Source organism: Felis catus, chromosome A1 (genome assembly GCF_018350175.1).
Source record: "Felis catus isolate Fca126 chromosome A1, F.catus_Fca126_mat1.0, whole genome shotgun sequence".
In the NCBI taxonomy this organism is placed as follows: domain Eukaryota; kingdom Metazoa; phylum Chordata; class Mammalia; order Carnivora; family Felidae; genus Felis; species Felis catus.
Genome location: NC_058368.1, coordinates 97,650,873 through 97,665,409, shown reverse-complemented (window position 1 = coordinate 97,665,409; position 14,537 = coordinate 97,650,873). Strand labels below are relative to the sequence as shown.

Here is a 14,537-nt window from a genome sequence, read left to right as displayed (position 1 = left end):
AACCTGCTCTGGATTCTGTCTCTCCATTTCTCTCCCCTCCCCTGCTTGTGCTCTCTTTCTCTCTTTCTCAATAAATATATAAACTGAAAAAAAATTTGTTTCTCAGTTACCAAGTATAATTTGTCAGGCACCTGCTACAGGCTAAGTACTATGTACTTAGGCACATTGCAGAACATATCTCAGTCTTACCACACCTCAGCAACATGGTGTTTTCTAGTTCTTGAAATGTTTTTGCATACATGGCCACTGACCCTCAGAACAATCCTATAAGGAAGGAATCTTGGGTATTACTGGTTCTATCTGCTTCTGACAAGGATACAGATGCTCAGAGAAATGAAGTGGCTGGACCAAGGTCGCTTAGCTAGGACTGAGCATGAACTGAGACTAGAATGTGGGTCCTCTGCCCTCATTCTATGCTACTTTTTTCTATGCTATAGTGTCTCTGACTGAGCAGAGCACATACAATTTTATCTTAACACAAGCATACCATATGCTGCAACAGAAGAGGGGGCCAGAGCAGAAAGAGAGGACAGACGGCAAAGCTGACTGGGAGGCTCTGAGCCTGGCTCACTTGGCGGAAGAGGGAGCCGGACAATAGAAGAGGGGGAGTCCAAAGAGGAAGAGGCGTGGCAAGGGGGAAGGGGAGGAGTTCCATTCACAACTCTGAACTTGAAGTCTAAGCAGGGCAACCAATGTGGGGATATGCTTCTGTCAAGTCAGTTTCCCACGTGACCAGGGCTCTTCCGGGAAGTGCTTCTGCTTCGAAAAATCCAGAGATTTTGATGAAGATATTTCTAAAACAGACTGCATAGAATATCTCCTCTGCACTAAAAGGCTATAGAAAAGTACTATTATATTATTATTGTGGGTGTTTTTTTTTTTTTACAAAGCAGACTGATCACACAATTCTGTAATAGAGATATGAACCTACTTTTTTGCTCACTAAATCCTGCCTAATAAAGTCCTTTTTCATCGTCCTTCCACCCACAGCAACGGTTCCCATCCAGTTTCAAGGCACACAAGAAGATGCATGTGATCAAGATTTCACATCGTTCCTAAAGGCTCTAGAAAGCCCTTCGCAACATAGACATCTACAGAGCAGACGTAATGCTGTCAACATAGCAGAGTCATGTTTTCAGAGGTAAGAGGAGGGAAGTTGGGTCCTAAAATCAGTAAGGCACAATTGCATAGAGTTAAAATTATCTGGAAAATTCCTTAAATGGTCCTGAAAGTACAGTACTGCCTACTTATCAGTAGTATCATACTTATCAGCTCCCCGAACCATTAGTTTATGTTTCTCTCTGAACAGATATTCAAGATTCCCCCCACCACCCCGCCCCATGGTCATGATAAAATCATTACCGCCCATTTGCCTGGATCCCTAAGCAACGTGTCCTCTTCTGTTAGGGGTCAGAACCCTCAAAACTCATCTGCTCCCTTGGTGTCATCAACAGGTAGCCATCATGTGTTCAATATGAGCAATACAGAGTTACTGCCTGGTCATGAAGCAGCTGCATATAAATGGTCAGGATTTCCTGACACCTGTCTTCTTCCTCAGAGTCAGATGTCACTTTTATGGGCAGCCTCTAACAATCCCTCTGCATCTACTACGTGGAGGTCCAAGGGACCAGGAGAGAACCAAAGGTTGATGGAGGAAACTGGGGTTCACTGCCTGCTTTGGAGGAAGCCACAGATGGCAGTGTTCAGACACTGTCTTCATTTATACAGTTCTTCCATCTGCAAACATTCACCGAACATTTACAAGGCAAATGGTGTAAATAAAACAACCATGGTGCCTATCCTCACAGAGCCTACAGTAAGGGGAGGGGGAAGGCACTAATTAAAATATAGTATAAATGCAAAAGCAGGAAAGTATGGGGTGCTACGAAAAGCTCGTAGGACAAGTACATTAATCAGTCCTGGAGGAGGAAGTCAATCAAGGAAGGCTTCCTGAAAGAAGTGATGCCTGAGGTAAAACTTGGGGGTCAAGGAATCAGTCAAGGACTGGGAAGTGAGCAAGAAAAGAAGGAAGAATGGTTCCTGGTGATGTAACGTGAGTAGAGACAGAAGCCAAATTGTAAGGGGTTCAGGAATAAATTGCTGTTAAGAAGTAGAGGAAGAATTGGGGACTATTCCTCTATGAAGTCTCACTAAAAGGAATAAGTTGAGACAGTACTCTGGGGAGAAAGCACTATCAAAAGAGCAGTTAAAGAAAATTTTTTTAACGTTTATTCATTTTTGAGAGACAGAAAGAGTGCGAGCCGGGCAAGGGGCAGAGAGAGAGGGAAACACAGAATCCGAAGCAGGCTCTAGGCGCTGAGCTGGAACTCGTGAACCGCGAGATCATGACCTGAGCCAAAGTCAGACGCTTAACTGACTGAGCCACCCAGGCGCCCCAAAAGAGCACAATTTTAGCACAGTGTTCACTGAGTGGCTTTGCTGAAGGAATATTTAAATCCCTATATCTCTCCCACTGGCCAGACACAGGGAAGCCGGGTACCAGCCATCCCTTACAAAAACACATTTGCAGGAATTTTCATGGGCACTGACAGGAGTTTGAATGATGTAAATAAAGAAGGATAAAGTCGAACACCCACCTCCATGCTCAGTGGCTGGTGCTGGTCCAGCAGATCTTAGCCGAAGCGGGGCTGCAGGAGGTGTTATCTCTGGGGTGCCTGGGAGGCCCCCCAGCCCCAAATTATCCAGTTAACAACAAACGCTCTCATTAGAGAGAAGCAGACGTTTGGCTAAAATTTGTCCTGTTTGCTGTTGTAATGTCAGGTTCTTTGAAAAACACAAGTGTCTCTTAAGGCCGGTGGATGACTCACAACTAAGCCTAAATGAATTCACTGGTTTCTTTGTTCCTTCACAGTGGGGATGGGGAAGCAGTGGGGGGAAGCAGGGAGACAGAAATGAAGAGTGTGGGGAGACCTGGAAGGGGAGGGAAAGAGTGAACACGAGCTTGTTCCGTTCCAGAAACCACTCTGGTCCCTAAACCCAAGCCAGCTTAACTCAGAGAAAAGGCAAAGAGGAATGAATATATGGAGCAGACATCTTGCAACGCAAGAATGTGAGTTTCAAATGCTTGGGGGGCCCTTATTTTTAGTGACGCAAAGCGTTCTAATGATGTAAAATAAAATACTCAGAGCTGTTTTGAACGAGTTGCTTCTCTAAGTTGATTCAGCCTCCAAAGGCCCTGCACCAAAGGACTGATATTCATGAGGACGTGATTTCTTTTGAAGTATTTCCAATTTGTGAGTAAAAGTTAGGGTGGCCCACTTATCCCAGTGATAGTCTCATAACTAAGGGAAAGAGCTAAAATCTACTTAACAACCAAATTACAAAGGGCTGATATCCAGAAAATGTGACCTCTCTGAAGCTGAGCAAACACGTCAATGACAGCTGAAATTAGCGGATTCATAGCCCAAGAATCACAAACTGGTAGCCTTAGGATTAGATCCAGCCCCACAGGGTTTTCTTGGACCAGATAAGGTTCTTTTTGCATCTGAACTTCAAGGCCTTGAGACAGGACCCGTTCTCTCCAAGATGGCCCCAGGCCTCATGACTTCCAATTGTTCACAGAAAGCTGTATTTCCACGTTCATATTTCTTACCTGGTTCTTGTAGACATTTGAGTTTGGGACCACTGGTTCACACAGACTGATATCAAAACTAACCAAACAGCCTCTGTCCTATCAAGGTAGAGCTCCAGACTTCACCATTTCAGGGTAATTGAGCAAAAAGAGCCCTAAAAACCGATAAACCACAACAGTGTGCAATACCGCTTGTAATCAGACTCTTAACAAAACAGGAGGCCAAAAACACCCTGGGGCTCACCAGTCCCAAGATAAGCCATGTGACCATGGATCTGAAACCACTTTTTAACAGAAGTATCTGTCAGCAGTAACTGTCTGATATTGCTTCGTCTGATCTGCTCCTACAAAACCCCTGACGTCTAGATGTGACACAACACGAGCCTGGCAGCCAGTATCCAAGGCCGGCTTGGCAAAGGAAACAAGCCATCTATTCAGTGAGCTGTGGCCATGCTATAGTATCTGTGGTATCCAACTACCAACACCAAGTTTGGCTCCAACTACCAACACCCAGTGAATTCATTTAGGCTTAGTTGTGAGTCATCCACCGGCCGTAAGAGACACTTGTGTTTTTCAAAGAACCTGACAGTACAACAGGTTTGCACCCAGCCCTCAGTCAGTCGAGCTTCTTGGTAGCTATTTAAGACATCTGTTGCACTTGGGGTGCCTGGGTGGCTCAGTCGGTTAAACATCCAACTCTTAATTTTGGCTCAGGTCATGATCTCATGGTCGTGGGATTGAGCCCCGCATCGGGCTCTGTGCTGAACATGGAACCTGCTTAAGATTCTTGTTCTCCCTCTGCCCCTGACCTGACCTGCTTGTACCACACTCTCTAATTCTCTCTCTCAAAAATAAAATAGATAAAATAACCCAATATGGCAATTAAGCTCCTATCTTTAAAATGTAAAGGTATTCTTTACAGGAAAATATGGCCTTATTGCAGTGTTTTAAAAGAAAAATTATACTGGACTTCGATTATTACAGGGACACATAATTACCATAGATTGAAGGCCTGCCTGTAATTAATTTTCTCTAGTTCTTACTCTCAGCGTTCAAGGCTTACCAGACCAGGTCTATGATACCTTAGGGATGCTTTATCGTCCTCTGAGAATTTCCCTGTCTGATCTGCAGGGCTGCTGTGCTTCATAGAGAGTATGTCCCAGGTCTCCCTGATAGCACCTATGTCCTTGTCATGGGCTCAGGGGGTGCTGATAATCCAATATGCCGGGCTCCATTCACTGTATTATACCATAGCCAGTCACCAAGTAAGAAACACCAGGGAGGAAATAAAACCACCCTGAAAGGAAGTCTGTTTAGTAGACACTGTGGCCCATTGGCATCACTTCCATCCCCACAGGCTGCTGTCTGAAGGAGAAAATGACCCCAGCCTCACCTCTCATGTTCAGCCCTGACCATTTTAACTCCGCCCTGGTAATCCTATCCCCCTTGCCATAGAGTGACTGGTTTAGGCAACACAAACCTAAGCCACTCAACACCACATTCTACAGCCAATAAACTGGCTTATGATTAGACAAGGACACATGAGAAATTTGCTGGGGGCTTCTGGAAAAGGCAACTTGTTCCTCTGTTAGAGCTGCCAGAGCCAATTCTGTCTCTCCTCCTGGATGGTGTGCTGTATGCACAAAGTTAGGATTGCTACAGACATTTAACCATCATGAGAGGAGCTGGCTGAGGATGAAACTCACCACAGAAGGCAAATTGGAAAGGAAATGAGTTCTTGACATCACTGAGCGGCTAAACCAAATCTTGTTCCAGTTATGTAAGCTAATAAAAAATTCTGTTTTGTCTGAGTCAATCTAAACTGGGGTTTCTCTCTCTTGTACAATAAGAGCCATCACTGATAGAATATTCTGGAAGGCAAATGAGGAGCATGCTTGAGGACTTCTAATCTTGCCTCTGGCTTTAACACATGTCCAGCCCCTAAAGGACAGTGGGTAAAGCAGCCCCAGAATACACAGGTAACCATCACTTCCTCCCCCATTTCCTCAAGTTGGCTGCCTAACAAAGGCCAGGGGACAGCCTGGAACCCTCTCTCTCCGGCAGAGCCAAGTCTCGCCTGTCTGATGGCAGTGGTGGCCAAGCGCAGAGGCCCAAGGTGGGGGATGCTGAGAAACCTCAGTGACATACACAGGGAAGAGGGTCAGAGAGGCAGGACCTGGGTCCTTGAGGTTCCCACCTCCACTCCCAGTATGGCGCTGCCCCACCATCCCTGATGGGGCCTCCTGATGAACCCGATATGGGAACATCCTTGCCACAAGGGATGGCTGCCTTTCTGAAGGGCAAAAAGAGAAAGACTTGCAAGGTAGGAAAAGGTAAAAGCACCCCCAGGAGTACCCACTCTCCTAAAGATCCCAAACCAAAAGACCCCAGGGAACCGTGCTCTCAGGCTCCAGGGAGAAACAAAGAACTTAACTACTGATCCTAATAGTTGGAGGTAGTGGGATTTCAGAGCTCATTTAAAAATAACATAGGCTGGGGTGCCTAGGTGGCTCATTTGGTTGAGCACCCAACTTTGGCTCAGGTCATGATCTCATGGTTCATGAGTCTGAGCCCCCCGTGGGGGCTCTGTGCTGAGAGCCTGGAGCTGGCTTTGAACCTTCTGTCTCCCTCTCTCTTTGCCCCTCCCCCAGAGCTTGTGCTCTCTCTCTCTCTCTCTCTCAAAAATAAACATGAAAAAAGAAAAGAAAAAGAAAAAGAACATAGGCAAATGAACATATGGAAAGTACCTCTGTTGGCAGAAAGAAACTAAGGAAAGAAGGGAGGAGAGGGAAGGAGGAAATGAGAGGAAGTATTATTCAAAGGGGTGACTGGATGGCTCAGTGGGTTAAGCTTCAGACTCCTGGTTTCAGCTCAGGAATCTTGCAATTGGTGAGTTCAAGCCCCTCATTGGGCTCTGTGCCGACTGCATGGAGCCTGCCTAGGATTCTCTCTCTCTCTCTCTCTCTCTCTCTCTCTCTCTCTGCCCTTCCTCCTTCTCAAAATAAATGAATAAACTTAAAAAAAATAAAAGAAAGTATTATACAAATAAATGTACATGCCAAATAAGATGATGTAAACCCCACATCACTTATGCTGAGAGCTTTGTTTTGGAAGAAAGGAAGGAGCAAGCGAGTCGTGGGTGAGTTTTTTTCACATGCTGGGACCGACCTTGTGCCTGTACTTCCTGTTACTCTGTCCACAGGATCCAGGCTGTGGGAGACGAGGGAGAGGAGACGCTGTGGGGGACAACACGGTCGTTCTCTATACTTAGCACTAGTCTGATGTTCGCCAGAAAGTGAGATTAGAGGATTTGGCCCACATCCAGAGGACAAGGGTCATAAGATCTAAAGGAGCAGGAAGAAGGGATGGGCGGGGAAGGCTTGACCAGGCTCCCAGCAAAGCCAGAGGGCAAAGAATATTGGGCCAAACTGTCCAGGTCCAGCTGCATTTGATGACAACCAGTGGTTACCTCTCCTACTGGCAGATCCTATTTTCAAATTCATTTAAAATAACTTTTACGGGGCGCCTGGGTGGCGCAGTCGGTTGAGCGTCCGACTTCAGCCAGGTCACGATCTCGCGGTCCGTGGGTTCAAGCCCCGCGTCAGGCTCTGGGCTGATGGCTCGGAGCCTGGAGCCTGTTTCCGATTCTGTGTCTCCCTCTCTCTCTGCCCCTCCCCCATTCATGCTCTGTCTCTCTCTGTCCCAAAAATAAATAAACGTTGAAAACAAAAATTAAAAAAAAAAAAATAAAAAAATAAAATAACTTTTACTATTCAATCTTACTAGCTCTCATGGCGAGAACTGTGATCCAACACCGTAAGACTATAGATGTCTTACATTAACTTATATCCAGATAACTGCATAACGAACAAAGGGAGCCTTCCTGAGATTGTAGGTTTCGGGGTTGAACTGCTTGGAAGACCCCAAGGATTTCTCTCCATTATGAAATTGAGGAAGGCATATTTGGTGGAAGGGTCCTCTGAGATAAGAGGTCTGCTCCTTTCTGTGTTTGCCGTGGACGTGCTGAGGGAGGGACCAGGAGGCGCTAACAGAGCTGCCCGGGAAAGCCCACAGCACCTGGCTTCTTCAGGACCACTACACTCGGAAGCCTCAGCCTGCGTGCGGTCGCACGTCCCCACAGGGGCAGGCAGGGTGGCAGGAAGAAGGCTGGGTTAAGAGGCACGTTCTCATCCCAGCCCCATCTGGCTCCATGAGGCTGGATAGCCACGGAACCTGACCTAACTTCTGTGTCCTAAGTTTCATTTGTCAAATGAGAAGATTAGGCTAGATGGAATGGCTTCTCACCTCACGTCCGGGGAAAGTCCGGTGCGTTAGAACTGCCCCCAAGGCTCGACTTTATCTGCCCCTCCCCACGTCTCCGGCACATCCGATCAATCCCCTTGCTATGTTTCAGGAGCACACCAGGACCATTCCCACCTCAGGGCCTTTGTATCTGCTTGCCCCCTGCTTGGAATGCTCTTCCCAGGATAGCCACAGGTCTAGCTTCCTGATACCTTCAGCAGAGACTAATACCACATTCTCGGCGAGGACACACATTTGCAAATCCTCTCTCTACCCCTGCCACCCCACAAAAATGCACAACCATCCTTACCCCCTATTGTAGATTTAAAAAAATGCTTCCCATCTTAGCACTTAACAGTATCCCACCTACTATACATTTTACTCATTTATTTGTCATCTGTCTTTCCCACCAGAGTGTCAGCATTCCAAGGGAAGGGATTTCTTTATTTCCTTATTTTCTTTCTTTCTTTCTTTCTTTCTTTCTTTCTTTCTTTCTTTCTTTCTTTCTTTCTTTCTTCCTTCCTTCCTTCCTTCCTTCCTTCCTTCCTTTCTTTTTTTAAGAGCAGGGGTTTCTATCTGCACCCTTCACTGGTGTATTCCCAGTACCTGGAAGAGAGCCTGATACATTACAGAGATTCAGGAAGTTTTGCTGAATGGATGCAGGCACACATGCGTGGAAGGGAGGAGGGGGGTGTATGGCCCTCTACAGTGTCCTCCAGTCCCGAGGTCTGTGGTGCCTCTGGTGAGGGAGCTCTCCTCTGCCACCGCTGTACTGGGATGGACTCTATGACTACATGAAATAAGCCAACGCAGGGCCAGATGTGGTATGCTTTCATTGTGCTGTACAACTTCTCACATGCTGCTTCCTGCCAGCTACCCCCTGCACCCTCAGTGACACCAGGACCTCCAGACAGTCTGTGAGAAATTCTTTATATTGGGATTCAGCTCCATTTTCTAGAGTCAAAACTAGTATCATGGGGAGGGGGGGGTGCTCATGGTTACACCCGTCTCCTTTCTCTAATTCTTTATGTAAAATTCCTTAGCTTCCCTATTGCTAAGATACCGCAGGATGAATTCAACCTGAAGGTACAAGAGGTGGTGGTGCATTTTCACCGGCTCCACTAGATGGCGACATGGCCAGCCTTGTGCGGGCATCCAAGTGTGAAAACCAGCAACACCCACAACTCCAGCTCCCCACAAGCCTCTCCAGTCCTCCTCCACAAGTACCCCTTGCCTTCTCTTCCCTACTAGCCTGGTTATTTTCAACCCGCTCGCATATGGTTCAGGCTCACTCACGGAATACATCTGGCTTAATCACTCCAGTGCTAGAAGCTTCACAGACGCTTCTTCCTTCTGCCAAAAATGCGTTCCTTTACCTCCCTTTGGAACTCCCCGCAAAACTCACTTCGTCCGCGAAACCTTCCTGGCCGAACCTGGCGCTGATCTCAACTGCATCTACGCCATGAGATACTGTCACAGGCACGTAAACCATTTTTATATATTTGATAGAATGCGCCTGTGCTCATGTGCATATATAGAGAAGGGAGACAGTGAATCACACGCACAGCTCTGGGCATCTGCTAGGCAAATGCACATTTAACATAAACGACGTGCAGGTGACCACTTCCGTACAAAAGAAGTCCTGTCTCTGAGAAATTGCACCGGCTGCCAAGGTTCCATTAATGGGCTAAGAATCTAGATATACTAATGCCCGCCTACGTCTTCCAATTTCTGATTCCTTCTCTGTATTCAGTGTAAGCTCCAGAAAGCCTTTTGAGCAGAAAAATTTTAGAGAGACTTCACCAAATATCATGCACAGACTTGAACAAATGTGTAAATCTGTATGTAACTTTAAAGGCTATTTAAAATGCTCTATTTCAATGCTCAAAAACTCTTGCAATTTATCTCAAAAATCAATCTCAAAAATCAAATTAAGGCTACATGTAGCAGCTTTAAATATGGCTGAAAGTGAGCCTAAGACCTGTTTTAAAAGGCCACGAGCCTATATGTATGCTGGGTAAAATTGTCGATTGGCCGTTAGGGAGAATGGTGACTGCAGAAACAGTCTGACAAACATGTACACAACAGGAGAATAGAAATAAACACCCATGTGTTTGCAGATCACTGGCCAATGCACTGGGAACTAGAGACGTCCTGCAGTTAAGCAGATGGATAAGGCACAAGGAGAAACTTGAACTGAAAAAGCTAAGCCACCTTCTCAGAGTCCCATTTCTGAAGCATTTCCATCCTTCATTTGTTTACAGACGAAACCATCTACATGCAAACTTCAGATGCCATTTTTTCCACCTACACTATTTCATACCTCCGTCAGCTCAACACCAGGGCCCCACACCCAGTTACAGAAAAAAAGAAAAGCAGTGATTTGTTCGACATAACCACTTTACAAAGCCGCGACCAAATGTTATTCCCTTGCAGACAGCAACACCACATTACTTAGTCATCTGAACATTCTGCCAAATTCCAACATATTACACCAAGTTAGTCTGAGGGCACTTTTAACTCACCTAGTTTCAGCATTTCCCGCCCCCGTCCTCGGTCAGAAGGACGGCTTCACGGCGTCTTGGTAGTCACAAAGACCAGAGGAACATACACGGCCACTCTGTTGATAGGGATTCTATGGTAACTGTGTTGCCTTCAGGAAGAGTCAGCCTTCCCCCGAGAATAATTCCAAAGAATTTATACCATTCTTTAAAAAAAAAAAAAAATCCACCATACATTTACCAAACAAACGCACAGAAGACACTGGTCAACAGCAGTCACTTTAAAAGCTGTCTTGCTTGTTATTCTGGGAGCTGGGTTTCGTCACCTGTAGTGGAATGCATTATGGAGCCTTTAATTGTGAATCCGGAGAGGTCTCCACATCCACAATGGGAAGGGACTGGTTGCTACCTGCACTGGCTGCCCATAAACTGTGTCTACACAGAAACCCAGGGATTACCTGTGATAGGCGAACAGGAGATAATTTCAAAATCAAGCAGAAACAGGAAGTCTAACGTTTCAACATGCTAGAAAAGAAGAGCCAATACTTAGAAAGAAAAAAAAAGGCAGCAGTTAGATGCCTGGGGGGGAAAGAAAAATGACACAAAAGAAAAAAACCAGTTCATTCCTACCTGGCCGGTATAAACATGAATGTCTATTAATAGTAACTGCTGCTTAGACATATTCTTGTTCTAGGTAGAAGTGGAGAACAGAGTTTGGACAATGTTGTGACTTTAAACCATTAGTTTTCTGCTTTTGAAAAAATAGAAGGTCTTTATTTTTGTTTAAGATTTTTTTTTTTTTTTAGTTTTTTATTTATTTTGAGGCAGGGAAGAGGCAGAGACAGAGGGAGGGAATCTCAATCAGGCTCTGCATCGTCTGTGTGGGCTGGACGCAGGGCTCAAGCTCATGGAACCATGAGATCACAACCTGAGCCAAAATCAAGAGTCAGATGCTTAACCGACTGAGCCACCCAGGTGCCCCCAAAAGAATATAAGGTCATTATAAAGAATGTGTGGGTGACTGTATCCAGGCACACACAAGACACACATGGACATATATAAAGATACATGCATCTATATTATCTAATAATCTCTTTAGAAGCTTATTGATTTCCCTGTACATTTGATAATCGCTACTACCCACAAATTGTTCCCTTATCTATCCCCACTGAGCAAGATTCTACCAGTCCTGCAAGGCCCAATTCCAAGTGCACTGCCTCAATGAAGACTTTGAGCATCCCAACCAGCATGCGTGATCTCATCCTCTCCCCCCCCCTTTTTTTTTTAATGCTTCTTTATTTTTGAGAGAGAGAGAGAGAGAGAGAGTGCAAGAAGGGAAGGGGCAGAGAGAGAGGGAGACACAGAATCCGAAGCAGGATCCAGGCTCTGAGCTGTCAGCACAGAGCCAGAAGTAGGGCTCAAACTCACAAAATGTGAGATCATGACCTGGGCCGAAGTTGGAGGCTTAACTGACTGAGCCACCCAGGAGCCCCTCAGCCTCTCCCTTTAACCCCCATGACACCTCAGTTCAACTTCCTTGGTAACACATTCCGGGTACCTATCACAGGTTGTCTGTGAATTACCTTTAGGGGCATACCTGTCTTATTCCCAACTACACAGTAGGTTTCTTTCTTTCTTTCTTTCTTTCTTTCTTTCTTTCTTTCTTTCTTTCTTTCTTTCTCTTGCTTTCTAAGTTAATTTATTTGGAGAGAGAGAGAGAGGAAAGAGAGAGAGAGAGAGAGAGGGTGCACACAAGCACACGCATGATTGTGGGAGGGGCAGAGAGACAGAGAGAATACCAAGCAGGCTCCACACAGTCAGCGTAGACCCCAATGCGGGGCTCCATCTCATAAACCTGTGAGATCGTGACCTGAGCCAAGATCAAGACTCAGTCACTTAACTAACTGAGTCACCCAGGTGCCCCATACACGGTAGGTTTCTTGATTTTATTTTTATCCTCCATAGCAATAACACTGTCTTGAGCCTACCAGAAACTCGGCAAAAAGGAAGCCAAGTGGAATGCAATGGACAAATATGCTGGGGTCTGCTAGGCCTGGTTCACAGTCCAGCTATGCCACTTCCTGGGTGTTTCTTGTTTTGTTTTGTTTTGTTTAATGTTTATTTTTGAGAGAGAGAGACAGAGTGAGAATGAGAGAGGGGCAGAGAGAGAGGGAGACAGAGAATCCGAAGCAGGCTCCAGGCTCTGAGCTGTCTGCACAGAGCCCAATGAGGGGCTCGAACCCACGAACTGTGAGATCATGACATGAGCCAAAGTCGGACATTGAACTGACTGAGCCACCCAGATGCCCTGCCACTTCCTGGTTTTATAGTATTGCAAGTTACTTCACCTCTCTGAGCGATTTTATTCTCATTCAAATAAGAATAACATCATCTACCTCACAGAATCCCTATCAGGACGTATAGAGAACCACGGGATATACAGTGAGGGATTAAATAGCAACGAGCATTATTGTTGACCTGAATTATAAACCAAATGCCTACTACTAATTCGGAGAAGAGCCTGAAAGAGATACCAAATCAATGCCAATTTACAAACACATTATCCATTACTTATTTTCTTTATAGCCTACATTATCATGTGACTACCTCATGATGGTTCGAACTTTTACACCTTAGAAACCATCCTTCTTCATTCCTTGTGTTATGTCCCCAAATTCTCACTGGCCCGTTAATGCCATGACCACTTCATCAGAGACTAAGGGTCAGAGAAGATGCCAAGATACTATTCCTCTTGGAAGTCCAAGATTCTAATCACTAGGGGGGCACCTGGTGGCTCAGATGGTTAAGCATCCGACTCTTGGTTTCGGCTCAAGTCATGATCTCATGGTTTAGGAGTTTGAGACCCACGTGAGGCTCTGCGCTGACAGTGCGGAGCCTGCTTGGGATTCTCTGTCTTCCTCCCTCTCTGCCCCTCCCCTGCTCCCACACTCTCTCTCAAAATAAATAAATAAACATTTTTAAAAAAGATTCTAATCCCTACGACCTTGCAGACACTAACGCATTGGCAATTCCAAGCGACACAGTTTTTGTAAAGAGCAGAAATACCACGTCTAAACAGAGGAACTGTTCTCTCATGTTTCCTTAAAATACTACCTTGGTGGTAGCTGCATGGCTACGTGGCTGCCAAGAACCACTCTGTCCACTACTGCTGGAGAGGAGAAGCAGCACCGTGAAGGGGAGGGAAGACTGGAGGAAGAGGCGTACAGAATCACAGCCGCCAACATGGCGGCAGGACCCTGTCGCACATGCTCCAGGCATAGTCAGGGAGGGCCAATTTCTGCTTTTGGAGAAAGCTCTCCAGCAATGGAGAATAAAATCAACACATCGGGATGGGTTACAAACTAGACGGGGCGGGGGGGGGGGCATATCCTTAAGATATCCCTCCCTCTTCTCTCCCTTGAGACCAGAATGCCTCGATCTTATAGGCTCGGATCCATTCAAAGTTTGCTGCTTCAAGAAGTCCCAGCATCTGTAGTTAAAATATTCAGCTCACTTCCTTCACTTGGGAAGAAAGAGCCACAGAACTAAAGATGAGGAAGATTCATGGAACAAAACAGCTTTATGTAAAACAATATCAAACCTGCTTGGGATTCTTGGTCTCCCTCTCTCTCTGCCCCTCCCCCACTTGCGCTCGCTCCTCTCTCTCAAAATAAATAAATAAACAAACTTACAGAAAAAAAAAAAGCTTTAAGGGACGCCTGTGTGGCTTCGTTGGTTGAGTATGTGACAGTTGGTTTCAGCTCAGGTCATGATCTCCCAGTTCATGGGATTGAGCCCCACATGAACTCTGTGCTGACAGGTGTGGAGACTGGGATTCTGTCTCCCCCTCTCTCTCCAGCCTCCCCCACTTACACTATCTCTCTCTCTCTCAAAATAAATAAATAAACTTAAAAAAAAAAAGCTGTAAGGGGCGCCTGTGTGGCTTAGTTGGTTATGTATCCGGCTCTTGGTTTCAGCTCAGGTCATGATCTCGGGGTTTTGTGAGTTTGAGCCCCATGTCAAGCTCTGTGCTGACAGTGCAGAACCTACTTGGGATTCTTTCCTTCTCTCTCTCTCTGTCTTCTCCCACTGGTTCTCTGTAAATAAATAAATAAATAAATAAATAAATAAATAAATAAATA

At 45.7% G+C, this 14,537-nt stretch overlaps 1 protein-coding gene across 2 annotated transcripts in view; it reads right to left on the bottom strand.

The window, feature by feature from the left end:
• The window catches only part of TNFAIP8 (TNF alpha induced protein 8), a 132,586-nt gene that overhangs the window by 52,394 nt on the left and 65,655 nt on the right, over positions 1-14,537 (bottom strand). Inside the window, exon 1 of one of the 2 annotated variants that reach the window (XM_019831275.3) lies at positions 10,420-10,853. The exons of the other annotated variant lie outside the window; for it this stretch is intronic. Coding sequence (XP_019686834.1) covers positions 10,420-10,432 — 13 coding nt within the window. The 5' untranslated portion in view covers positions 10,433-10,853. Of the gene's footprint in view, positions 1-10,419; positions 10,854-14,537 lie in introns of those variants that run through there. 2 annotated transcript variants of the gene reach the window in all.